Genomic DNA, 26455 nt, shown 5'->3' with positions numbered 1-26455 from the left:
CCCTGGCCGCCCGGAGCCGCTTCCCGCGGGCACAGGGACACGGGCACGCAGCCATGGCTGGCGGCGGGCAGCTGGAGCGCTGGCTCAGTGAGTGGGGCTGGGGGCTGGGGCTGGCTCTGCTGCCTCCTCCAGCCTGGGTGGGCACTGGAGCAGCTTCACCTCCCTGGGGAAGGGGCTGCTGCCCCCACGGAACCCTGGCAGAGTGGTGTGGGTGCTGGCTTGCTGCGTCTGGCTTCTTCCCCATCTGTCCTGCCCCCAAAGCTGGCTCAGTGACACACTGGGGAGTGGATAGAGGCAAAAAAGACTTTTTCTCCTGAATTCAGCTGTGCTAATGTGTAAACTGCCCGTGTTCCAGCACAAGTTTTGTAGTGGTCTCGGGAGAGCTGCCTGTAAGTGGTTTTTAAGTTTCTCCTGCTAAAAGCAGCATCTGCTGTTGTCAGGCTGTGCTTGACTTTAAGTGTGTGCTTGGGGCTATGTTTTTAGGCAGGCTTTAGTAACAGCTGTTTCCTGCTCGTCCTGGATCTCCCCTTTCTACTACAGAAAGCTCTGGAGCAGCGGCAGCAGCGAGGTCTGAGCTGCTTCCTGCTCTGGGCACTGGCTCACACCGAGCCTGGGCTTTCCTTCTTCCTCTCTTGTTTTTCTCCCTCTGTAAGATGAGGCCACTGACCCGAGTGTCTCCGAGGAGAACTGGGAATGCATCCAGCGGTTCTGCGAGCAGGTGAACGCTGCCACGGAGGGGTAAGGCAGACACAGAGCTCTTTGTGCTCGCCCAGGCTGTGTCTGGGGCTGTGCTGTGGGGAGCTGAGGGGGCTCGCTGGGCTCTGCCCCTCCTGGGAGCAGAAAGGAGTTGGAAATACGAGTTGGAAATAGGAGTGTGCCAGTGTGGTGGAGGGTGATGTCAGGGAACGGGCTCTGACATCAGTGCTGGAGCCCACGGGGCAGCAGGTCCTGCTGGCCATGTCCTTAGGAGTCTGCACAAGGATTCTGCTGTGGGGTTCTGCAGGGGAGCCCCCAGGCAGCTCAGCCCCAGCTTTTCAGACAAGGGAAGGATCTCTGCTGAGGTTTCCTCACCTTCCAGCTGGCAGTCTGGCCTCTGTGGGAAGTAGCAGGGACCAATCAAGCCAGTGACCTGTCAAACCTTAGTGATCATCCCTGTGTTTAGAGCAGGCTGAGTTCAGAGCTCATGGCCTGGCACCCACACGTGCCCAGGAGCTGGCACAGGCTGTCCTGGCTGTCACTGGAGCTCCTGCAGCTGCAGAGCCAGCTCTGGTGCCTGGGGAGGGACTCCCCCAGCCCGTGCCTCTGCTCCCTTCCAAAGGGCAGCCCTGGGCAGGGCTGGGGGGCAGTGCTGGGTCACCAGTTCAGCCCTGCGTGTGTGCAGTGTCCCTGGCCAGCACTGTGCCCAAGGAAGGCTGTCTGTCCTGCTGGGAGCCAGCAGCATCTGCTCTTCCTGGGAGCTCGTGCCTGCTGTGACTTGCTTTGCTCTTCCCCAGCCCGTGGTTTGCGCTGAGGCTGCTGGCACACAAAATCCAGTCCCCTCAGGAGGGGGAAGCCCTGCATGCCCTCACAGTGAGTACTTCCATCAGCACACAGAGCAGTCACGGGGAATCAGAGCGGGCAGGTAGAACAGAGCAGACAGGATAGCTCTCTCTTCCTTTGCTCTTAGATGTCCGTGTCTTTCTCTTTCTCTTGGATGCCTCTCCATTTAACTTTCCCTTGCACAAGGCCTGCAGGAACCAGGGCACAGTGGGGGCAGTAACTGCTTCTGTTCCTGCCCGGCTGCTCTGCTGAGGTGTTTGTTGGTCTGCAGCTCTGGCTGTGTGAGCTGTGTCCCACCACCGAGGCAAGAGCTCAAAAGTTGTTAGTGATGGGTAGAACAGAGCAGGTGGCTTTAAATGTGCTGCTTAGGAGGGCTGGATGAAGGAATAAAACATGTTCTTGCTGCATGACTTTCTCAGTCTCTTGTGTTGGTGACTGCAGTGTCAGAAACTTCTTAGATTTAGTAATATAGTGACAAAATTTTTGAAAGCTCCCCAAGCCTTGTGTTTTCAGTTCCTGTTGGTAACATTTTGCTTTTTGCAGGTGCTGGAGACTTGTGTGAACAACTGCGGTGACAGATTTCACAGTGAAATGGCAAAATTCAGGTTTCTGAATGAGCTGATTAAAGTGCTTTCCCCAAAGGTAGGTGGTGGTGGTGCTTACAGGGTGTTTTGGGATAAGGAATGCACTCTGCTTTCTCAGAGGCAGTGGGATCTTCTGGCCATGCTCCTCTTCATGGGGCTGGGCCTGCCTGAGACACTCTCTGAGCATCACACCACCCATTTCCCTTCCTGGTGGCTCCTGCACACATTTACCACTGGGGCACGTTTCATTTTCCATTGCATCAGCCCAAGGGCAGAGCTGCAAAAAGCTGATTGCAAAGAAGTGCTCAACTGAAGAACAAAACTCATTGTCTGAGTCTCAGGCTTGATAACAGAATTTCAGTGAAACCACAGACTCTGAAGCACATATCACTGAAGACAATTCTGTTATTGCTCTGAGAGGACAGGTATCATTTAATCACTTGGAAATGCTGGCCTTGGGAGGTTTGTGTTTTTATAGTTAAAGGAGTGGCCATAGGCAGTAATGAGAGAAAATGGAGAAAGCACCCAGATGCTGATAAGAGATAATAATGAATAATGTTTGTTTCTGGTTTTGTTCAGTTTTCCTGTGTCAGAGGCCAGTGCTGTGACTGCATTGCAGCAGTTAAGGAGAGTGTTTAAAGTCAAGCACAGAATGTTTTCACTAAAATAACCTGCATTGGGTTTTGGATTCAATAACTGATCAGAGGAGTTTGAAGTGGTTTAATTTTGATTATTATAGTATGTGTGTGTGATTCTCATTTGAGATTTTTGTCTTTCTTTACTGTCTTGTTTTCAGTACTATGGAATTTGGTCTTCAGAAAAAGTCAAGTCGAGGGTCACAGAAGTGATATTCAGTTGGACAGTCTGGTTTCCTCAGGAAGTCAAAATCCAGGATGCTTATCAGATGCTGAAGAAACAAGGTTCAGTTCTGTTATTTCAGTTTCCTTTTTAGCCTCCCGAGCCCATGGCTTCCCCCACAGATGTCTGCCCCCCTCAGCTTGTGACTCAGCTTTTTCCTAACGTGCTGTGTGTGAGGAAAAGGGGCAAAGGTCCCAGGCTGGCTGGGTTCTGAAGGATGCTTGGAACTGTTTAAAGGGATTTTCCAAAGAACAGCCTTCCTGAGCACAGCTCAGACTACTCTGAGGCCTCTGCTCACACTGTGGGCAGGGGAAAAGCACAGGACAGGCTCAGAGCTGATCTTTGCCCTGGAATATCTCCCAGGGTTATGAGACATGAGTTCAGAGGGATCCTGGGGTGGATTTTTTCATCCACTCCATTATATTTAGTGATCCTCAGTGGTGTTTTAATCTGGAAATCCGTGCAAAACCTCATGCACTGCTGGGCATCGAGGTTTCAGCAGCTTGGGCATCACTGAACAAGTACTGTTACCTGTTCCAGGGATTGTAAAAGAAGACCCCAAACTGCCAGAAGACAAAATTTTACCTCCCCCTTCTCCAAGACCTCAGAATTCTATTTTTGACACAGATGAAGAGAAGTCCAAGGTAAACCTTAGAGTCTTCATGCCCCACCCTCTGTTTTGTCCTGATGACAAAAGAGGCTCAGTAATATTTTGGGACCTTCTGCTGTTTGAGACAATCTCAGAATAATGCTGATGCCTCCTGCAGTGCCACAGCTAGAGAACTCTCTGAAGCTTTGTCAGAAATATTTGCTTAGAAAACAGTGAAACTTTTTTACAGAAAAACATCAGTTTCCATGAAATCTGCCCAAGGGAGGGCTTCTCCAGGTCTTACAGGAGTTCTGCAGAGCCAGAGTCCCTAGTGCTGACCAGCAGTGTGTGCAGGAGCAGTGTAGCCTGGACTGGGCTGTGGGACAGGAGCTGACAGTCTCCGGGATGATGGAGCCGTTCTGCAGCAGCGTGCACAGGGCCAGGAGCTGCTGCTGCTCACTGCTGCTGCTCACTGCTGCTGCTCACTGCTGCCCGTCTGTGCCCCACAGCTCCTGGCCAGGCTGCTGAGGAGCAGCCGCCCCGCGGACCTGCAGGCAGCCAACCGCCTGATCCAGAGCGCCGTCAAGGAGGTGGGGGCTGCCCGAGGGTCTCTCTGCTCCAGGGAGGGTGGGGGGATCCTGGCCTTTCTGTTTGACAGGGGACCCTCTGCGCTGCAGCCCCAGAGAGGGGACCGTGCTCAGTCTCTAAATTGTTCTGAGATTACAGCACGGGATCCTTTTGTTTTGTTTCCCTAAAATGTGCCCTTGCCAGAGAGGGAATTTGTGAATGTGCATGGAGCAGGACACTTCTGTGTCAGTGGGACCTTGGCAGTAGTACTGCAGAAGTGGCTGGAAATTTCCAAAAATAAACTCGGTTCCCAGATGGAAAGAAGTCACTTCTGTACAGAACTGTCTCTTTCCTGCATGCAGTGTGTGTGCATGTCTGGCCTGTTCACATGTTCCATCTGAAGGAGCATCCCACTTCTCTGCTCACACAGGAGATCTGGTTTAACAAAGCCCTGTGGTTGTTCTGTGTGTCATTCTGTGTGGCAGAAGCCACCAACTCCCAGCTCAAATTCTGAAGTCACACTCGTGCCTGTGGTGAGACGTATTCCATATTGCACAGCACCCGGCCAGGGTGCCTTGATGGGGCAGCTGGGGGCTTGTTCTCACCTGTGCTGCTTTGTGCCTTCTCTACCTGCAATAAAATATTAATAGGTGTGACCCTGAGTGCTCCAGCCAAGTCACAGTAATATTTCATTTTTCATCATAGGAACAAGAAAAGTCAGCTCAGGTGTCCCGAAGAGTGAACACCATCCGTGAGGTTTCTGAGAATGTCAGGCGTCTGGATGAGTTCCTGGAGAGCTACAGGAGAGGTGAATTATCCCCAGGTGACCAGGAGAGCCTGCAGGTGAATGCTCTTTCCCCTCCTGTGCTAGAGGAGCCTCCCTTGCAGGAGGCACAGGCAGAGGTGTGGGTGTGTGGGGTGCTCAGCAGTGCCGTGTTCCCCCAGGCTCTGCTCCAGCGCTGTGAGAGGCTCCGGCCGCTGCTCTTCCGCCTGGCCAGCGAGGCCGTGCCTGATGAGGAGGCCCTGGGTAAGAGCCAGCACTGTCCTTGTGCCCCTTGGCACTGGCACAGGGCCGTGCCCTGCCCTGGGAGGGCAGTGCTGGCTGCTTGGCACCCTGTGGGCAAAGCTCCCCACTCTCACCGTGAAACCATGCCCAGGGGAGTGGCATGTGGTCTCCTCCTGCTCATCTCTGAGGAAGCTGTTAATTTTCACTTGGAGCCCAAAGTTGAACAGTGAATCTGTTTCTTCAGCTGAGGTGGTTTTCTCAGTTTTTTTGAGTTCTGATGTTCAGAGAACTGAAAAGGAAGTGCAGAAGAGATGGCAGGAATTAGGAATACTTTAGAGATAGGATAAGATTTTAAAGGGATCTTGATAAGTGAGAGAGAGGCCTGGAATCAGCAGCTGTGTGTGCAAAATGGAATGAAAGGCGAGTGAGGAGCTGAGGGCAGCCTGCTCTGCCGGGCCTTGCTCCTGAGATGCACTGTCCCTTCCTCAGGAGCATTTTGGGGGGTGCTGTGGAACTGACCTGGCCTTCCCCCGGAAGATGAGTGTTTGTGTGTGCTCTGGTTTCCCAGCTGAGGTCCTGCAGGCCAATGACCAGCTCTCCTGGGCGCTGGGGCAGTACAGGCAGGCTGTGGCCAGCCAGGAGGATGGGGATGGAGCAGGTTCAGCTGCCAGCTCTGCCCGTGCACCAGGTGAGGAGCCCCCACAGCAGCTCTGCCCTGCACGCCAGGTGGGAGCGGGGTTTGGCAGGGAAGTGCTGCTCAGAGAACAAACCTGGAGAAAGTGCTGTAACACACGAAAAATATTGCCACCATCATTTTCTCTGGTGTATAATTGACAGAAGATACTCCCCAGGCTCCTCACCTTTGAGGCACAGCTGCAGCCGTGGCTGTGCCATCCCTCCCCAGGCTCCAGCTAACCGTGTCTGTTCCCCAGCGTGCCGAGCAGCCCCGCGGCGCACGAGGAGCTACACCCTCATCGACTTCTCCGAGCTGGAGGCCGTGGCACAGACCGCCCCAGAGCCCTCTGCAGACACAGCCTCAGCCCCCCGGCACGGCAGCAGCTCCTCCAGCTGCCTGCTCGAGGAGCAGCTGCACTCCTTAGGTCTGTGCGTGCACTTCGGTGCCACCCTCCTTACTGGGGTTTGGGGTCTTCAGTCTAGAGAGGGGACCTTTGGCTTCAGCATCAGTCCCAAGAGAAAGTGGGGCCTTCCAGATGGAGGTTTGCAGGGATGCAGTGTCTCCAGTGGTGTCAGACAGCAAAGGAAGCACCTGTGGAAAGCCCTTTTTTAATGTAAATTATCTGCGGTATTTTGGTGTCTTTCTTAGGTCTCAGCAACTCCCCTGTCACACAGGACCCACCCCCTGATTTTGGCCTGGCAGAGGTGAGTGATGCTCAGATACTCTGCTGTCCATAAGGTATAAAGGACAAAAATCAGAGATGATTCCTGCTCTGCCTTTCCCTGGCAGCCCTTCTGGTGTAGCACTCTGTTCTGAAGGGAAACCGCAATCCTTGTGCTCTCAGGTGCAGTCTGTAACCAAATGACTCATATGTATTTCTGCTTTAGGTAGTGGTGTTTGACAAACAGTTATTTTCAGTGCAATAGGTTTATTTTTGCTGATATTACACAGCATGAACCTGAAGAGCCTTGTTTTCCAGCCTGCTGTACACAATGGCTTTAGGGACGGTGTAAGTGCTGCTCAAAGCCTGGCACCACAGCAGGGCTGGGAGGACAGCTGTGCAGGGAAGAGTGAGCTCCAGAGCCTGGATAAACAGCTCTCTCCACCACCCAGGACCAAGACATTCTCTTTGTAAGTAAACTCTTCATAACAGAGTCAGATCTGGGGGCTGAGGAATTCTTTTACAGCAGGGAGAATTTAGGAAAACCTTTCAGCTACCTCTGGTTAGTGATGGCAGGTGATCCATGCACATATTGGCCCTTTCCTGCAGTTCTGCACTGGTTAATTGCAGTTAATTGCACACCAGCACCTTCCAAGGGTCAGAAATTTGGGGAGACAAATCCCATTGGTTGATAACAAGGTGGTGTTCAGCTAAAAGAACAAAAACCTTACGGTCAGGCCTTTTTATAAAAACCTGTCACTCAAAAAGCACTTTCCTCAGCTTTCTCCAGTCTGTGACAAGGGAGTTTCAAGACATTCAGTGGAAGCTTGGAACAGTTCACAAATCCAATTAATCTCCACAGATCTTCAGAGCAGGAGACTATTACAGTATGCTTATACAGTCTGCCATATTACAAGAAACTTTACTGAAGATTTTCAGCTTCCTGTGATGTCTTTGAGCAGGAATTTACTTTGATCTGCCTGACTAGGGCTCCAGAAAAGCTGTGCTCAGGGATGGCAGACTTCCAAAGCCCTAAACCTAAGTTTTACCATAGTAACAGAACCAAAATCTGCCTTAATGAATTTTGAAACAGCAAGATCTTCCACAGATGATAGAGTTCTTGAATTCCTCAAGGGCTCAGAGTGTAAGTCTGTAGTTTTTTTATACCTAAAGGGGATGAGGGATTGGGAATAGAGACAGACATAGCAGAAGACAGTACATTCCATGTAGTATCCCTGCTTATACAAGCTTTCTGCATGCCTTTCTTTGCAGGGATTTATCACCAATGAAATTGCCCTTTCCAGATCTTCCAAATAACTCAGTGGCAGATCCTCCCCTCCTCAGTCCAGGCTATGATCTGAAGCCTGCTGCCTCTTTGCACTCAGCTTCCAATGATGCTTCTCTAGAAAACCTTTTTGTGCCTTTAATTTCAGTTACACTAAGTAAGTACAGTTCTGTGCCCCAGCTCTGCTTACTAGAGCTCTTGCATGAGTTTTGCAGGATAGGAAGCCAAATTAGCTTCATGCTGTGTGGGTCACTGGGACAAGTAATCACTGTTCTGTGATGGACTTAATGTACCTGAGAACTTGAGCAGGTGCTAGGGATCAGAGCATGAGAATGTCCTTGTCCTCCCTACTCATTGCTCAGGAGTTTCTGCCCTGCCTGATCTTTGTGATGTGCTTCTAAACCCTGTCCTTCACACCTTCAGTCAAGCTTCAAACAGTTGTTCCACTAAAAGTCCTAAAAGACACTTTTGAGTGGGAGTTGCCCCACTTCCTAAAGCAGGAAGCTCTTCATTCCACCTCTGCTTTTTGGTTTCACACTGTATGGCCCAGCTCTGACCCAGAGCGTTTCCTGGGAATGTCACCCTGGGGTCTCAGCCTGGCGCCACAGAGCCTTGGCTCTCGCTGCTGCTGGAAGAGGACAGGTGCACAGACATCCTGATGTGCCTTCAGCCTCAAGTGAAGCTCTTAGCAGATTTTGGAAGGGCAGGATGGTGATAGCCAGGTGTGAATTTGCCAGGCACAGATGGTAAGGAGCCAGATCCTGTGTGTGCTCAGAAAGGCACTTTGCTTTTCCCACCACATCTCTGTTGGATCCACACCTGACTTCTCTCAAGGACTGGTGGAACCTGAGCTGCTAAATCCCAAAGGCAGACATCCAGATTCCTGTCTCTGCCTTGGAGGCAGATGTAAATCAGGGGCTGTGTGCCACTTGGCCTGTGAGTTTGCCAAAGGAAGTAAAAGTTTGTCTGCATTTTCCTTTTTGCTATTCCTTATCCCATCTTTCCTGATTGCACTCAGATGGGAGAGGAAGCCAGGCTTTGATTCTGGTTCTCGATTTGTCTCTGGCAGGCACCATCTCTCCAGTCACTGTGTATGACAGGAATGGTTTCAAGGCCATGCTCCACTTCTCCAGAGACCCAGCTCCCGGCCGACCAGACGTGCTGGTGATGGTTCTGTCCATGCTGAGCACCTCAGCACACCCCATTAAGGACATAGTGTTCCAGGCTGCAGTCCCAAAGGTGAGAAACCTGTGACAGGAGAGGCTCAGAAATGTCCTGAGAAGAAGGTTCACCATTTCTTACTGAGCGTTTGCCTTGCTCATGGGAAACTGTGTGGCTCCCTGTCTCTGCACAGAGATCCCGTTGTACAGTGCTGCCACTGTGTGTGTCCATGGATAGAACTGGCTGTTTAGGAATATCTGCCTTTAGCGCCAGGCTGTGCTTCTCACTGAATGAAGAGTCTGGCTGATGTACCTTTAACCAGCTCCATGGCTCAGTGAGGCTCACAGCCCTTTCCTGGCATGGATTAACAAGTGTTTCTTTTGTTTTCTCTTTCAGACCATGCAAATAAAGTTACAACCAGCCTCTGGGTCTGAGCTGCCAGCTTTCAGCCCTCTCCTCCCACCTGCAGTGCTGTCCCAGGTGCTGCTGCTCTCCAACCCACACAAGGTGCTGCTGGTGGGCACTGGGAACTCCCTGGCTGTTTGTGTGAAAAATGGGGAGAACCCTAATAATGGGGAGGTGTAGTGGAGAGACAGGGCAGTCTGGACTGCACTGGGAAGATGATTTTCTGCTCAAAGAGCTTTCAGAGCTACAGTCTGAAGGACTGTGCGGGCAGTTGTGCTGGGGCCTGTGCAGTTCTGGAGGATCTGAACACAGACACAGCTGCAGGCGCTCATGGTGCAGCTGATGGAACAGAGGGACACCCAAGGCACAAGTGATGGGTGGCAGATCTTTTGCACTGGTGGACAGTTATGAGACCCAAGATCAGTGTAAGGAACTCTGAGTAGGCTGCCCAGGCCTGGATTGCCAACATGCCCATGGCTGGAATGCACAGTTATGTTGCTCTTCGAGTTGTCTTCTCTGTATTAGGTTAGGATAGGTATATCCTTAGGTTAACCTATCCAGGGTTTCCTCCTGTGCAGAGCGTCTGCAAGAATGGTGTTTCCCCTTTCAGAGGTGGCTCACTGCAGCGAGGCCATGAGGGGTGAAGGAGTCTGGGAGTTTATAACCATGGTGTGCCCCTCTTCCCTTCTCTCGCAGGATCCCGTCCGCCTGAGGTACAGACTGGTGTTCACGCAGGGCCTGCAGCCCTTCCGAGAGGTGGGAGAGGTGACTGGCTTTCCAGAAGCAGAGCTCTGGGGCAGGAGCTGAAGTCCAGCTGGCGCAGACACTGCCGTGTGTCCGATGGGGAGCAGCAGTGCCCCGTGAGGGCACCGTTCTGGGGATCTGCCAGCTCCTTCCTCCTTGTTGTGCCCGCAGGAGGAGGAGTGTGGGCTGGCTGCTTCCGCCACAGCCTGTTGCTGGAGCTGAACCTGCTTTAAGGAGCCCGCTGGAGCCTCCGTGCCTCTGCCACGCACACCTTCCTGCTGCTTCTGGGCCGTCTCCCCTTTACTTGTGAATTAAAACAAACAAAGTGCATCACACCAGCATTCAGCCCCCGTGCCAGCCTGTTCCAGGGACACAGGGACACCCCGGCTCGGTTTCCCTGGAGCCTGTGCCAGGTGCAGCGAGGGGCGCTGGGCCCGGTACCGGCAGCGCTGGGAGGGAGCAGAGCCAGACACCGGCAGGGCCCGCCCCGTTCCCAGCCCCGGACCGCCCCGGCCCGCCCCGTTCCCAGCCCCGGGACCGCCCCGGCCCGCCCCCTGCCCGCCCCGTTCCCAGCCCCGGCCCGCCCCGTTCCCAGCCCCGTTCTCAGCCCCGGGACCGCCCCGGACCGCCCCGCGTTTCCGGGTGCGCGGCGGGGCCGGGCCGCAGCCGCCGGGGCTGTCCCCCCGCCGTCCCCCCGGCTATCCCCGCTGTGCCCCGGTGCCCCGCGATGGATTTCTCGCGGTTCCTGTCGGACGAGTTCGAGGTGAAGGGCTGGGTGAACGCGGCGTTCCGCGCCGTGCAGCAGGAGGCCCCGGGCAAGGTGGACGCGCACGCCGCCACGCTGGTGATGAAGCTGCAGCTCTTCATCCAGGAGGTCAACAACGCCGTGGAAGGTGCGGGCACGGCTCGGGCCGGGCTCGGCGGGCCCCGTTCGGCTCCTGCGCGTCCCCGCCCCGGCATCCGCCCGGGGCACACGGGCAGAGCTGTGCCGGCCGCCCCAGCCCGCGGGGGCGAGCCCGGCCTGGCCGGACCGGGGATCCAAGCGCCCCTCTCGGGTCTCGCGGCTGCTCTCCAACACATCCGCGTTAAATGCTGGGAAGCGGCAGCTGCTGCCAGCGCTGCGTTAGGCGGGATAACAGATGGGATAACAGCGTAAATGTCTTCTCCAAAAGGGCTGCCCAGCCCTGGCTGCCCAGGGCAGTGTTGGAGTCCCTGGAAGGTTAAAAAGCCGTGTGCATGTGGCACTTGGGGACATGAGTTAGCGGTGGCCTTGGCAGTGCAAGGAGAACGGGAGTGGACTATGGGGAACAGTCGGACTTGGTGGTCTCAGAGGGCTTTTTTAAACCTAAACGATCCCATGATAAAATACATATTTAAAGTTTAAAGATTCAGCTGAAGATTTGTTGTTTGGTGCTTTGCTCTGTTTTTTAGCATTGGGTTTTTTCAAGAGCTAAAGGTTAGATAAGGTTATTGAAAGCTTACCTGTTCCTGCAAGGGCTGCCACCCTCCTCACTGGCTGCCCTGTGTTCCTGCAGAAACAAGCCACCAGGCTCTGCAGAACATGCCCAGAGTCCTCCGGGAAGTGGAAGTCTTGAAACAGGAGGCAACGTTCCTGAAGGAGCAGATGATCCTCGTTAAAGAGGATATAAAGAAGTTCGAAGAAGACACAGCTCAGTCCATGCAGGTCAGTTCTTAGCGTTTATCTGCAGCTTGTGAAATTCTAAAAGTTTCAGAACTGTTCATGTGAAATAACCTTGTGAACTTAAGATAGGCAAAAGCACTTCTTTTAACATCAGTAGTGGAAAGGTGAGTGTGACACAGCTGTGCAGGCTGCATGTTCTGAGGAACAGCTGCTGAGGTGTTTGTTCAGAGCTGCTGGTTCCTGGCTGGGGGCTCTTGTTTCTGCCTGGGGTGCAGAGCATTTTCAGGCCAAGTGGATGCTAAAAGAACAAGACCAATATTCAAACCAACCTGTTATTTGATTTTGAAAGATGATTTTACATCTCTAGCTCCTTCAAACCATTTTATCTTCTGCAATAATAAAATCTTTTCACATCTTTTTGTTTTTAAAATTTAAGCAGAAGATAACTCCCAAGCACATGTGAGAGCCATTTTTTGTTTCAGGGCGTAACAAAACAAAATAACATGGTGTTGTTTTTTCCTCAGGTCCTGGTAGAGATTGACCGGGTGAAGTCCAGGATGCAGCTGGCTGCCGAGTCACTTCAGGAAGCAGACAAATGGAGCACACTAAGTGCAGATATTGAGGAGACTCTTAAAACACAGGTAAACACTGAATTATTTGGTATTTGTGCCTGCAGCTTTTCAGGGAGCTGCGTTTAAAAGCCGGTTTTTGAGGCGGCTGTGAAACACGTCCCTGGTGCTGATGCTGATGCTGTCTGAGGTTGCCCTGGGTAACAGGCTGCCTTTCCTGCTGGCAGGACGTGTCCCTGATCTCAGCCAAGCTGACGAGCATGCAGAGCAGCCTGGCCATGCTGGTGGACACGCCGGATTACTCAGAGAAGTGCGTGCACCTGGAGGCGCTGAAGAACCGCCTGGAGGCCATGGCCAGCCCCCAGATTGTTGCTGCTTTCAACTCCCAGTCTGTAGGTCAGTAGCTCCTGGTGGCGTTTACTGTCAGCACTGAGTTTATGGTCTTTAAAACCTCTTTAAGACAGTTTGGGTGGAGAGTTGGTGTCCTGAAGCCTCCTGGCACTGGCTCCTGAGCTTCTCCTGGTGGAGCAGGTGCCCTGGAATGTTTTGGGCTCTGCAGCTGCCTGCAGGCCAGTGTGCTTTGATTTTCCTGTGGTTTGATGTACCAGTGGCCACTGCAGGAAACAAGAAGATGTTATGGGCCATGTGGATGTACTGCTCAAATAAGCAGAGAGGCCTTGGCTTTCTGTTAGCATGCTGTTATTCGTGTAATCAGGGAGGGAGGAAGTTTGTTTGGAAGTGTTCTGACTTCCTACTACTTTGTAAAAGCAGCTTTGCAAATTGTCCTTAGAAATTTGGTCTTTTTGGACAGTTCTTTGTGCTATTCTTTCCCTGTGCTGCTGTCAGTGCTTCTGAACAGTAGTTGTTCTGGTTGTTGACACTCATCTCTGTGCACCTCGAGCTCCTGCAGGGATCTGGGGCTGTGGGGTACAAACCAGAGTTTTGAGGAACCTGTGTTTCTAAGATGTGTGCAGGAGCATCTGTGCCATGAGTCAGTCTGAGGCACAGGTGTCATTTTGAGGACAGGTGAAAGCAAAGATGAGGCCTTTGTCAGGTATGCTTTAGGTTTGTAAGTGCTGGCTTGTTTCTATAAGCTAATTATTTCCTTCTAGGAAATGCTCTAGCTTTAATACTGGATGTGTTAGCACTATGTGCTGGTTAGGAAGGTAAATTCATTCATTGTGTCTGCTGTCTGATCTTGTGTGAGGGTGGGTTTCAGGCAGTTCTGCTCCTGTTTGAGAAGATAAGCAAACGAAGATGAAGTTGTCTGTTTCTGTGTAGACCATTGTGCCTGCTCCCTTAGAAGAGGAGTTCTTGCTCAGACTGATGTCTCACCCTCAGCTTTGAGGCTGATCCTGATGCCTGTTGTTTTGTTTTGTTTAGATCAGGCAAAAATGTTTGTTAAAGTCTTCACTGAAATCGATCGGATGCCCCAGCTCCTGGCTTACTATTACAAGTGTCACAAGGTAAGTGTTTTGGTGACGCTTTAACGAGGAGGAATGGCGGTGAATTCTTGCTGGGCTCTGACTGCAGAGGGAGCTGCTGCCCCGCGGATCTCAGCTGTGCTGTGCTGGGGGATGGCACCTGTTCTCTCTCGATTTCCTTCTGTGCCTTCTCTTGCTGGCTCTGAGCAGCCTTGCGTACTCCCCGTGTTGCAGGAGTAATTCTCCACCCGGGCCCTGTCCCTTCCTGCAGCAGACACAGGCTGTGTGTGTTCTGCTTGATTTCTCTGTGCCTCATGGTTTTACTTTGCTTTGCTCTGGATGTGGCCATGTCAGCAGTAACTTTATTACTGCAACTTGCCAGCTGCTGACTTCTGTAAACTCTTTTCAGGTAAGATTAAAAGTTGGAATTCCAGACAGTTCTGTAGCCATAACCTGAGCTTCAGATTTCTCACATGACTGTGACTTTTGAGGATTAAGTTCAAGACTGGGGCTTGCCAACTATTTCAACTATTATGTGGGAGTATCAGTTGCAATCTCATTTTATGAGTAAAATACCAATGTTAATTAAATCTTTGAATCACTAAGAAGCTGAAAGTCTTTTCCTTCTGTGGTGCTGAATTATATGTTATGCTGAAAAGGGAGAGGGGCACGAGGGGGAGCCTCATGTTTTGGCAGAAGTGCTGTGCATGGGGAGTGCTGGGTTTGGCATAGCAAAAGCAGGACCTGTGGCCTGTCAGTTTTCCTATCAGATGTTCTGTTCCCCATCAGGTGCAGCTGGTGGCCGTGTGGCAGGAGCTTTGCCAGAGTGACCTGAGCTTGGATCGCCAGCTGACCGAGCTGTACGACACCCTCCTGGGCACCTGGCACAGCCAGCTCCAGTGGGCAGCGCAGGTGCAGTGCCAGGCTCTGCTGCTGGGAGGGGACAGGGCAGGGCACCCTCTGCATCCTCACACAGCCTTGGGCAGCTCCTGGCTGCTCACCCTCGGTTACACTCTGGGCACACCTGCTGCAGGCTGGCGTTTGCAGCCCTCTGACTGCTCCTGCTCCAGCCCTTGCAGGCAGGATTGGAGCTCTGCTGTTCCACCAGCACCAAGGTTGCCGTGTTATTGACATTAAAGCTGCTCTATCACTTTCATCTGTATCTTAAGTTAAAACTAATTTGATGGTGTTGTAAATGTGTTCTGTTGCAAGACATTTGAAATGCCTGAATTGCTTTATCACTTGGCCTGGAGGAAGCCCTCAAGGTCACGCTGGACTGATGCATGTTGCTCTGTGTAAGATATCTGGGGGCTTCTGCTGTCACCCCTTGGAGTCTGTGTGCTTGTTTTCCCTGCCAAGAATAATGTAGGATCAAAAAAAGTTTTTGTCCTTTGGTGAAACGGAGAAGTGAGTTCATATTGATGAAGAGTTTTTCATCCATGAAGGGTAAGAGATTCTTATCTTCGTGTGACAAAGCCAGTGTCAGTGCAAGGCCTGCGCTGCAGAGGAGCTCAGTGTTTCCTTGAAATGTATTTTTTCTGCCTAATGATTCGATGTGACTTACAGGTCAGATGTCAGGTTACATTTTAGCAGATATTCTTTGAACTGGGTATTGTGAGAAATGGCACGTGGGGCATGGCTCCTGTCACTCAATCTCCTGTGTTGCTTCTGCTTTCTGAAAAACTCTGGGGCCTTTCTGATGGTAAACCCAGCTTTCAAAGCAAATTAGCAGAATAGCTGATGAAAAAGTCACAGTGGAGGCTGTAAAAAGTTTTATGCTAGTGGAGTGGCTGATTCTCAGCTGATTACAGACTTTCTAGCCTTTCCACTACTGACTTCTGCCTATCTGACCAGTAATTTGGCTGATAGAGTCCTATTTCTTCATATTTTACTGATTCACGTTGTTTCCCAACACACCTGTGTAAACTTGAGCGCTCTGTTTCAAATGCCCTCTTTTGCCAGGTGTTTTTAGAACCACTCTAGTGCCTGTGTTCTGAATTCAGTTTTTGACCTGTGCTTGTTTTCTAGTTTCTTGGTGGCTGCACTCCATGTGCTGCCCTGGACTTGCTGCTGTCTGTGTGTAGGTCAGCGTGGCTCCTGCAGCCTGAGCTGACCCCTCTGGGTTCCTCACCCCTTGTGGGGTGTTCCAGGTGTGGAAGCTGCTCTCTCTGCTGTGTGTCCTCTCAGGTGACGTGCTTTGCCAGTAGCTGTTCTGCTGCCACAGGTTTTCAAGAACCCGCATGAAGTGGTGACGGTGCTGTTGATTCAGACCCTGGGAGCCCTGGTGCCTTCCATCCCCGTGTGTCTCAGCACTGCCATGGAGAGGACGGGCCAGGACACCAAGCTGGCCCAGCTGCTGGAGCTCCACGATGCCACCGTGCACTTTGCCAAGGGGCTGGAGGTGGCCATGCTGCCAAACCTCAGTAAGGCTCTGCCTCTGCGTTCTGCCATTCTGTGCTGGCCCTTTGTGAAGTCCCATTGTGGGATTTTGTTTAGTTTTAGGTGGAGGGGGGGATTATCTCTTCTGAGCAGTGCCCAGTTCCACGGCACTTGCACCTTTGTGGTTGTGTGTGTGTATCTTACACCTGAGCTGTTGACACAACACTGAGTTTCCTGAAGCTGCCCTGTCCTGAGCTGGCTCTGCAGGGTAAATAGCATTTAGCACTTCTCCTTTTACAAGATTTACTGTTTCTTCTGTCTCCCAGACAAGGAAATGTCTCCAGGGAGGCAGCCAGACCCATTGTGAGAGATGACAAAGCAGAAAAGTTGAGGAGTTTCCTGGAGTTATCACATCTCACTAAACAAGAGAAAACCTGCTTGAAGGCTGCATCCATTGGATGCTTGTATTTGTTTTTGTAGTTTTTCTGTTGCTACTGGCTTAGGGTTTAATCAGGTGACAATGCCCAGTGTTTTTTCCCAGCAGCATCTTCAGTGTTTGTTTCCAAATCTGCCCTGTGGTTTCCCCTCCCTGGGACATTTGTCTTTTTGGTCATGATTGCTGAGTGATGCCTGCAAACCACACTGCAGTGAGGTGCTGTTTGCACAAGCTTACACCTGACTGGAGCTGTTGGCTATTTATAGACCCTTATGAATTTGGTGGGGCTGCTTCAAAGGCTGGCTGTGGGAAAATCCAAAATTAAGGCTAATGGAGCATTTCTGATGCTGTGCTTCCTGTGTTTGGTTCCTCATAACATTGTCTTGAGCTGTTTAAACCCAGATTCTTTCTTGATCCTGTAAATTATGATTGCTGGGCAATGTCAGGGAGTGTGACTGTGTCTGTTGTCAGGCTGGTTGCATACACATCAGTCATTTTCTTATTTAATTTGTGGTTCATTATAGAAATTAGTAAAAAGGACTTGGAAAAATAATGCCAGATTGTAGAAGATGATGGAATAGGAAGAATACTGTTGAACTGTTGTCTGAGTGTGTTTAAAAAAAACACCCAAGGCCTCTATTTCTATCTCTTTTAGTGTGGGGTAAGACGTTTGAGAAAATAAATATCTCAAGAATGGAAAGGCCAGGTGACTCAGCTGAGGAGACTCAAACCAGTTCCTGCGTGTGTGTGTGAGGGGAGGGCTCAGCTGTGATTCACAGGATAATTCAGTTTGGAAGGGACCTTGGGAGATGATGTGGTCCAGCCTCCTGCTCCGGGCAGGACCTGCAGTGAGGTCAGGCTGTGCTTGGGGTGCTCTTCAGTCTGGTCTCCAAAGTGTCCCAGCGCAGAGGCAGTGCTGCCTTTGGGCAGCCTGCTCCATTGCTTTCCTGTCCTCAGGGTGGGACAGCCTTTTCTGATAGCCAGGATTCAAAGCAAATCAGGTCTGCTGCAGGTTGGAGTTTGGCAGAGCTGTGTGAGAACAGCTGGTGTCCAGTTCTGATTTGGGCAATAATCATTCAGCCCTGCTTTGTGTTTGGGCTGGCAGCTCCCTGCTCAGGCACGGCACTGAGAGGCTGAGTCTGTGCTTCTCGTTCAGCTCTGGGTGATGAACACTGGCACAGTAGTGCTGAATGAATTGAATTAGTGTCAATTATTTCAAGTGTGAACTAGGCTTTCTGATAAATGAGGATTGCCCCTGTTTGACGCCGTGGGAGTAATGTGTTTCACTTCTCAGATGGTTTCAATTCTTCTGCTGTAGGTTGGAATGTTTGATAGATTTTTGTCACCCAGGCTGTTTTGGGTCAGTGAGTGCTAATTTTCTTGAGACACTTGTTGAGGTAGAACATCTTGGTTTTAGGAAGCAGGTGGAGATAATAATCTTCTTTCTAAAAAATAAAAAACCCAATCTGTGTAGTTGAGATTGAAGCTGTTGGGCAGCATTCCAAACCTGTGCAGGCAGCATGCTTTAGCAGCTTGAAATGAGGCTTTTAGTAACATATTCATCTCTTTGTAGACTAAAGATGTGATTCTTTGTAGAGGAGCAGAACCTGGTGAAAGTGATGGAGCTCGTGGAAGTGGTGTATGCTCCCTACAAGCCCTATCAGCTCGAGTATGGAGACCTGGAAGAAGAGAATCTCCTCATCCAGATCAGTGCAGTGCCCTTGGTAATGTACCAGTCTTTGCTCAGCTGTGCTGGGAGAGGCTGAAGCTTCCCCTAAACACTGGGGTCTATGTCACAGTTACTGCTCTCTTTGCCCCTCTCCCTTTTGGCTGTATTTCCTTTCATGTGCAGAAGATTCTGCTGTTGGCAGAGCTGTTTTTCCCTGGGGAGCTCAGGGTTTGTCAGCCTGGCTGTTGTTGCAGTCCATGGGCAGGAGGGTGGGAGCAGCAGCAAGCATGGCTCTGCCTCTGGAGTTTCACGGGAAAGGAGGGTACCAGAGAGCACTGTGTTACACAAGGTGTGTTGCTCTTGCCTGGAAGCAGAGGCAGGCTCAGCGTTGTTGTTCCTGTCGTTATCTAGGAGCACTGGGAGGTGATGGATTGTGTGCAGGAGCTGAGCCACTCGGTCAGCAAGCTGTTCACGCTGGCGGCCGGGGCCATCGACAGCTGCGTCAAGCTCACGGATGGCCTGGGCGTGTGTGGGCTGCTCAGGGCCCTCAAGGCCCTCTTCTCCAAGTAAGCTGCCTTTAGCTACTGCTCCATTCATCCAAGGCCTTGGTGGTTTATGGAAAATGCCTGAGAGCAGAAAGTGTCTCTGACTGTGCCATGAGTCATCAATATCCCCCTTGCTGCTTCATTCCAGCACGGGCTGTTTTCTAGAGGAAAAATGGGAGATTTTTATGGCTAAATCAAAGGCTTGCCAGCTGTTTCCGATTCTGGTTGGGGAGAGTTTTTTCATTTTTAATAAATACTTTTGAAGGAGAAAACGTTTCCCAAAACAACATAAGGCAAATTAGGCTGATGAAAGTAGATCTCAGTGGGGAAATAAGTCTGGAGGTTGAACTTGATCATCTTGGAGGTCTTCTCCTACCCTACTGATTGTGTGAATACACAGTTACTGGGACAAGTGACCTCACATTCAGGATCTGCCTGTAAGTCTGAGATACCCCACAGAGTGAGATTCACTCTTAGTTCTTGTCTTAAAGTATCACTTTCCTATTCCGATACTGATTTACTCCTTATTTCTTCACGGTGCTGAAAGAGCTGCTCACAATGTATGAATCAGGTATTGCTGCCCTTTGGGAAGGGGAAAGAGGAAAGCACAAGTCTCTGATCTCACCTTCTTTATAGGCAATTAGAGAGCAATATACCTGCCTCCAGCTTATGGGCATTATTAAAAAGAAAATGGGGGTGGGTGGAAAACAAAATGTTCTTCTCTTTATCCGTGTTCTCATCTGGGGAGTAGCTGAGAAAACAAATTCATGAGATTGTTGTCACCATGTTCCTGGAGTAAGAGCCAAGTGATGTTGGAATAGCAGGAGCTGTATTAAGTTTTCCTGGTCTTTCCTAGGAGATGGCCAATGTAGTGGTAACTAAAATATCTTAGTCCTTCCTTCTCATGGGCAGGGAGAGCTCCTGGTAATCCACAGGCAGCAGACTGAGGCAGCCACACTGCATCTTTTGTGCTCCTTGTCTTCTGGTGTGGGCTGGAGTGGGCTGTGGCTGATCAGTCCTTCACATCCACCTGTTTGGAGTGGAGCCAGAGTGTCTCTTCTGCAGTCCTTCTAGTGTTTCTGGTTCTTTCTGGGCCTTGCAGAGGACTGACTGGACAGATCACAGGAGGACATGCCTTCGTGCTGCTCTCCAGCCTGTTCTCTTATGCTGGTGCTTCTCTCTGCTCCTTTTCTCTCTGCAGGTACACATCTGACTTCACAAACACACTGCAGTCCATACGAAAGAAATGTAAACTGGATGATGTCCTGGCAGATTCCCCGTTCCAGGAGGACTGGACTGCCTTCCAGAACTCTGTCCGGTACAGGCTTTGGGTTTGTTTGTCTGGCTCTGAGCTGATTTCTGTATCCAAGCTGAAAGGGAACCACTCGGGGTCAGTTTACACAAGTTCTCAGTGCAGAACACAGGGCTGAGCTCGCTGTGCTGCTGCGAGCACCAGTGTCACTCCTGGGTTTCAGGTTGCTCCTGGCACGGGCAGGGCTGTGGGGCTCCCCACCCTGCCTGGAGCAAGGCTGATCTCATGTCACTTGTAATATTAGCAGCTCTGAGGATTTTTCCCAGTGACACTGAGCTGGCCTTCCCACGATGACAAGAAGTAGCATATGGATGAGGCCATTGGGCAAAAACAAATCAGTGTTACCAAATGGATGCAGAGTTAGCCACCAGATTGACTCTTGACTGATGTGTGGGCTGTGGTTTGGTTATGGCTTTTCATAATTACTTGACATGGGTCTGAGATGGGTTCTCTGAGGGGGGTCTGGCATTATCTGCCTCAGATCTCACAGTGTGTTTTTGTCTTGTTCTTTCCCAGGATAATTTCCATTTGTGGTGAACTCCTTCATCAGTGTGGAGACTTTGAGCAGCAGCTGGCCAACAGGTGGGCACTGGTGACCTTAATTCAGAGCTGCCAATGTAGGAACCAAGTTGAAAGGAAACAAACTCCAAGGTGTTTTGGTTGCATAGAGCATGGAGGGAAAGGCACCACTGATTCCCCTTCCCCATGCTTTGACATGTCAGAGATGGGGCATAGACTGTTGTGGCCAGCCGTGCTCCTGAGGCAGTCCCAAGAATCCTTTTCCAGTGGGCTGCCAGATGGGGTCAGGGAGGAATTTTCCACCAGATCAAATTGGCAGGATCCTTGTGACCTGGGGCGTGAATCACGTGCTGAAATGTGTGGGTGTGCCTTACCTGATGGGTTCCCTGTAACCCGAGCAGGGTAGGCACAGGCAGCACGTGGGTCTTGCTACTCCCTGTTGTGAGCAGTGCAGTGCCCTGGCTGTGGTTCCTTCAAGTGCTCGGTGTGACTGCAGAAGAGCCCAGCCTGCAGTGCTCAGTGGGGCCCCTCTGCCCTCCCAGAGCACAAACCCCCCTGTGCTCCCAGCCCTTCTGCAGCTGGGGAGCTGCACAGAGGATGAGAGGGCTGGCTGCAGGGCTCTGTCAGTGAATGCTCTCCCTTGAGGTCACTCAGGGGTGGTGCTGGTCCCTGGCACAGCATGAGGATGGGACTGCTGAGTCCAGAGGATTCTGCTGGTGACTTTTGTGTACTTGTTTTCAGGATTTTGTCAACTGCTGGGAAGTATCTCTCAGACTCCTACAGCCCTTGCAGTTTTTCTGGCTTGCAGGACACCAGTTCTGCAGAAAGGAAGAGCTCCATAAAAAATCCCTGGCAGGAATACAATTATCTCTCGAAGGAGAATCCATCTGAGTATGCCAGCCTTATGGAAACACTTTACACTCTGAAGGTAGCCCTGGTGCCTGGAGATTGCCTCTATTACAGTGTGCTCTTGGGCCCATAGTGGGTAGATGACACCTGGATTCCCCCTCCATTCTAGTGACTTTTCATGCTGGGCTGCAGCCTTTCCTTGGGCTGTGTTCTGCAGAGACACTGATACACAGAGATGAAATGTCCAAACCCAGGGAGTCTGGACTCATTCCATCTCCCCAGATCCTGGCTCTGTTTTGTGAACAAGCCCTTATCAGCTCAGGTGAGGGAGATTTTATCACACTGAGCATTGGGAAGGTTGTGTTGGAGCCATCTCAAATTCTGGAGCCCACACACCACATTCTGAGGCTTTCTCTGCCACTTAGGCTCTGCTGCCCTGTCCAGTCTGAAACAGAATTCTGCAGGATCATTCATGCATGGATCTGTGAGCAGGGTAGAATGGCTTTAGTTATCTTCTCATGGATCTAAGTTATGTTTGCCACCATTGGTCACATGCAGTAGTGAATTCAAGGTTATGAGTTTTATTTCCTCAAAATGTTTTGATTTCTTCTGCACTTGGTTTCCCTGCAATTTTTGTGGTTCCACCTTCAGTGTCATGTGTCTGACTTCAAAGCTTGACTGAACTGTCCAGTTCCACGGGTCCTCTTCAGGTAGAACTTAATTCCATGCAGGGTATCAGTTGTGTCCTTTGAGTAAAAGGCAGTTTTGCCACCTTCTCTGCAAGTTTCTCAGTGTCCAGCATGTGCCAGAGCCTGGGGAGGCTGGAATGTGGTGCTGATTGCTTGTCCTGCAGTTCAGGGAGCAGTGGCAGTTTCTGTCCTGAATAACTGCTTGGAATAGGGTCATTCCAAAAGAAACGGGCTGTGCCATCACAGAGAAAGCTCTGCTGCGCAGGGATGGCCTGATAAAAGCCCTGTGTGTCAGCGCAGCCCCTGTGTGGCACGGCAGGCTGCTGTGGTGACAGTTTGTCTGTGTGTGGCAGGAGAAGGGCACCAGTAACCTGGCGCTGCTGTCGCCGTCGCGGGCGGCGCTGGCGCGCCTGAACCAGCAGTCGCACCAGCTGGCCTTCGACTCGGTGTTCCTGCGCATCAAACAGCAGCTGCTGCTGCTGCCCAGCATGGAGGTGGGCACGGGGGGCCAGCAGGGGGGATTGCATGGGGGTCCCTTGGGTCACTGGGGCTGGGGGGATCCCTTGGGTCACTGGGGCTGGGGGGGATCCCTTGGGTCAGGGATCCCTTGGGTCAGCGTTGCTGGGGGGGATCCCTTGGGTCAGGGATCCCTTGGGTCAGTGTTTGTGGGGCTCCCTTGGGTCAGTGTTTGTGGGGGGGATCCCTTGGGTCAGGGATCCCTTGGGTCAGTGTTGCTGGGGATCCCTTGGGTCAGTGTTTGTGGGGCTCCCTTGGGTCAGTGTTTGTGGGGAATCCCTTGGGTCAGGGATCCCTTGGGTCAGCATTGCTGGGGATCCCTTGGGTCAGTGTTGCTTAGCTGTCTCCTGCTCAGAGCGGTTCTCCCCGGTGCTGCAGGCAGTGGAACATTTTCCCTTCCCTCACCCACAGCCTTTGCAGCACAGGTGTTTGAAGGCTCCGCTGTTTGTTTGAGGTGTTGCTTTTCTGACCCATGTGAGCATGTTTCCCACAGGGAGCTGGGCAGAAGAAGAGTGGGTGTTTTGGGCCTGAGGGATAATGTGGTGAAGTTTTCCCACCATCTGTGTTCTGCTTCCTAGAATGCCTTGGGTAGTCGCAGTTCATGTTGTTGGGTCACCCCTTTCTAAAATGCTGACAGGCTTCGTGCTCTGGGAGGTCACTGATTCATCCTGCCCTTTCTGCCTTACAGGGCTGGAGTTCTGGTGGCCTTGGTGAGACCCTGACAGATGACCTGCCAAACTTCAGCCTGACCCCTCTGGAATACATCAGCAATGTAAGAGAACTCAGCTGTCTTTCTGCTCTAGAAAACAAATTGCTGGGAACACTCCAGAGAGCAAAGATTTGCTTGGAGTAGCAGTTCTCTGTACAGGTCTTTCTTACCATGAGTGTTTCAGTGGCTGCTTCTCTGACCTTGTGAAAAACTGTTTCTTGTACCAAGTGTAATGATGCACGAGAGCCAATTTGTAGGTGAGTGAGTGGCTGTCAGGCTCAGCTCTCTGCTTTCAGGTGTATTTACTGCAGCTGACCTTTTCTGTGTAAAGGACTTGCCTTGCATTTGTTCAGTGACTCAGCTTTTGGTGTTTTTATTCTAGATTGGGCAATACATTATGTCTCTTCCTCTGCACCTTGAGCCATTTGTCACTCAAGAGGATTCGGCTTTGGAACTGGCATTACATGCTGGAAAGCTGCCATACCCCCCAGAGCAAGGTATGGTGAGACCAAAGGCTTGGGTGTCTGGGGAAAGCTTTCCCATCCTGGCATCACGCGGGTGGGATGTGATACAGTGACAAAACCATTGGACACCCTTTCACACTGTTTCTTCCAAGAGTCCTTTGGTAAAACCCAGGAAGAGCCTCTAAATCATGAGTAAAACTTTTTTTTGTTTCATTCAAACTGGAAGCTTTGGCTTGGTCTGTGTGAGTTTGGTGTTCATTAAAATGGAGGTTTGGGGTCTGAAGAGTTCGGTTGGGTTTTGGCTCCTGTTCCTGCTCCAGGGGACTGGCTCTGCCTGCTGTGTCACTAATCCTGCTGCAGGTACAGCAGTGGCCACCTAATGCCTTTCCCTGCAGGTTGGCAGTGTACCTGGCGTGCTGGATTTAGTCTCTTTATGGTGTTATTATTTCCACAGACAGTAAAGAAGGCATAGAGCTTGGTATTTACAGTCTTCTTGGAACCTTCCGCAAATACACTCTTTAGTTCAGGCTTTTGCATTACTATTATGTCACCTTGAAGCATTTCCATGTTGTAATGCCTCAATAATTTTCAAAACGTTAATGGAACACAGACTGCCTTCAGGGCTGGAAAAAACCTCTTGAGAATCCTTGTCACTGCCATGTTTGCAAACTGCTCCTGGAAGAGGATCCTGTAGGAGTGCCAGGCAGTGCCCTGTCCCAGCTGGTCACCCATCAGCCCTTTGGAAGTGACTTACCTGGAGGGTAACCCAGGGAGTGTTTTGGGTCTGGAGCTCATGCCAGTGGTGTACAGCACAGGGGGAGTACATGACTGCTTAGATTAGTCCAGAACCAGCTGATAAACTGACTACCTGGATGTCCTGTGGAAGGAGCAGTTCCAATGTTATTAACCAGTCGTTAATTAGCTGTTCAGATGTTATTAACCAGTCATTAATTAGCTGTTCAGATGTTATTAACCAGTTATTAATTAGCTGTTCAGATGTTATTAACCAGTTATTAATCAGCTGTTCAGATGTTATGAACCAGTTATTTATTAGCTGTTCAGATGTTATTAACCAGTCGTTAATTAACTGTTGAGATGTTATTAACCAGCTAGGATTACATGCTGTGGCAGCCCAGGGCGGCTCAGCAGTGCTGGTAACAGGACTGTGTGCAGGGGAGGAGCTGCCCGAGCTGGACAACGTGGCTGACTACTGGCTGGGCTCCATCGCCAGGGCCACCATGCAGACCTACTGCGAGGCCATCCTGCAGATCCCACAGCTCACAGCCCACTCCACCAAGCAGCTGGCCACGGACATTGGTGAGCTCCTGGGCACCGCTCTCGTCACCCACGGCTGCTGGGTCACCATGCAGGGCTCCTGCCTGGTGGTGCTTGAGGGTGGGAGCTCTCCATGACAGGATTCCCTCTGTCACCACCAACAAGGATAGCTTTCATTTCACAGTGGCTGTTGCAGGTTAAACACCAATTTTTCCTTAATTTTGCAGATTATCTCATAAACGTGATGGATGCCCTGGGCCTGCAGCCCTCACGGGCGCTGCAGAACATCGTGACCCTGCTGAAGGCCAAGCCAGAGGAGTTTCGCCAGGCTGCCAAGAGCCTGCCCCGCCGGATGGCCGCTGGCATCGCAGCCATGAGGGGCCTGGAGGCTTAGCTGTGCCCTCCCTGTGCTGGCATCGCAGCCATGAGGGGCCTGGAGTGCCACCTGTGCCCTCCCTGCCTCTGGCCCCTGCTCAAGGACTCATCTCCTCACCTTGGTTTTCATTTCTGCAAGGACAGTGAAAAGATCTGTGGGGACTAGGGGAGTTTATTTCAGACTAACTTTTAATAAATGTCTTTGTCTAGGAAAAGCTTGTTCCATTCTTCCATCTTTAGAAATAAGGAAAGATGTCCTGTGGGCACATTTCCCAAAACCTCTGGATGACCCTGGGTAGGTTGAAGAGTGCTGGAAATGTTCTGCCAGGTGCTGTAGAGTTCGTGCTTTGTGGCAGCTTTTTCAGAGAATTTAGTCTACTGTATCTGAGGTGATGGGGTAGATGCAGCACAGAGGGAACTGCCTCTAGGCAGCGGCCACTGCTCAGGGCTGTCATAAATACAGGGTCAGGAAGGTTTTCTTCAGCTGACAGTTGAGGCTTGATAAAACTCTGCCCTGAGAAGAAAACCAGCTTTGTAGGTTGTTCCTGGTGCAATTTCACTATTCAACTGAAAGCCATGAAGTTTATAAGGAATTTAAGGGAAGTGGTGCTTCCTTGTAGAATTTATTACCATTTGTTACACAGATTTTTGTGAAGCAGCTGGTCTAGCCTTGGTGTGCTCTCCTGGGAGACAGCGGGGCAGAGTACAGGGCCTGGGCTGGCAGCTGAGTCTCGAGCACCTGCACTGCTGCTGCAGCTGCAGTCCCCTTTGCTCAGCTGGGCTCGGGCTGCTCTGGGTCCAGCTGGGGAGAGCCGGGCTGGGACGGAGCTGCAGCCAGGCACTGGGGACACTGCCCACTTTTATGAGATGTCAGACACCTCCAGGAGCCAGCTGTGACTGGAACGGTGAGCTGTCCCTGTCCTGCAGAGAACACCCTGTTCCCTTCACCTTGCTGTAGGGAGGGTGAAGCTCACCAGCCGTGCCTCTCCCAGCCTTCCCCAGCCCCAG

The 26455-nt window shown here is 51.3% G+C and overlaps 2 protein-coding genes across 2 annotated transcripts; both read left to right on the top strand.

Annotated features, from left to right (window-relative positions):
- Positions 1-53: 53 nt before the first annotated feature.
- Positions 54-10332, top strand: GGA2 (golgi associated, gamma adaptin ear containing, ARF binding protein 2). The gene is made up of 17 exons (XM_058035668.1): positions 54-87; positions 654-738; positions 1494-1569; positions 2083-2181; positions 2920-3043; positions 3522-3625; positions 4080-4160; positions 4843-4980; positions 5083-5164; positions 5712-5831; positions 6076-6243; positions 6468-6523; positions 6799-6950; positions 7753-7922; positions 8835-9004; positions 9323-9433; positions 10028-10332. Exons 1-17 carry the CDS (start codon positions 54-56, stop codon positions 10136-10138), a joined length of 1881 nt encoding a protein of 626 aa, XP_057891651.1. The 3' UTR covers positions 10139-10332.
- Positions 10333-10698: 366 nt separating this feature from the next.
- COG7 (component of oligomeric golgi complex 7) lies at positions 10699-25662 on the top strand. The gene is made up of 17 exons (XM_058035769.1): positions 10699-10968; positions 11611-11759; positions 12242-12358; positions 12514-12682; positions 13670-13752; positions 14500-14622; positions 15935-16133; positions 18122-18249; positions 18606-18760; positions 19941-20057; positions 20568-20633; positions 21312-21498; positions 22462-22602; positions 23313-23396; positions 23716-23830; positions 24971-25114; positions 25300-25662. The coding sequence occupies exons 1-17, from the start codon at positions 10803-10805 to the stop codon at positions 25464-25466; spliced, it is 2310 nt and encodes a 769-aa protein (XP_057891752.1). The 5' UTR covers positions 10699-10802; the 3' UTR covers positions 25467-25662.
- The last annotated feature ends 793 nt before the right edge of the window (positions 25663-26455 follow it).

Source organism: Melospiza georgiana, chromosome 16 (assembly GCF_028018845.1).
Source record: "Melospiza georgiana isolate bMelGeo1 chromosome 16, bMelGeo1.pri, whole genome shotgun sequence".
Classification (NCBI taxonomy): Eukaryota; Metazoa; Chordata; class Aves; order Passeriformes; family Passerellidae; genus Melospiza; species Melospiza georgiana.
Note: the sequence above shows the minus strand (reverse complement) of the source record. Positions and strands in the feature narration are given on the sequence as shown.

Bases quoted from the DNA above. Each gene is read 5' to 3' on its own strand.
- GGA2 (XM_058035668.1), top strand. From the start codon at position 54: ATGGCTGGCGGCGGGCAGCTGGAGCGCTGGCTCA. The intron at 1,570-2,082 runs GTGAGTACTTCC...TGCTTTTTGCAG, and splicing joins AAGCCCTGCATGCCCTCACA to GTGCTGGAGACTTGTGTGAA. The intron at 4,161-4,842 runs GTGGGGGCTGCC...TTTTCATCATAG, and splicing joins TCCAGAGCGCCGTCAAGGAG to GAACAAGAAAAGTCAGCTCA.
- COG7 (XM_058035769.1), top strand. From the start codon at position 10,803: ATGGATTTCTCGCGGTTCCTGTCGGACGAGTTCGAGGTGAAGGGCTGG. The intron at 13,753-14,499 runs GTAAGTGTTTTG...GTTCCCCATCAG, and splicing joins ACTATTACAAGTGTCACAAG to GTGCAGCTGGTGGCCGTGTG. The intron at 21,499-22,461 runs GTAGCCCTGGTG...TGTGTGTGGCAG, and splicing joins AAACACTTTACACTCTGAAG to GAGAAGGGCACCAGTAACCT.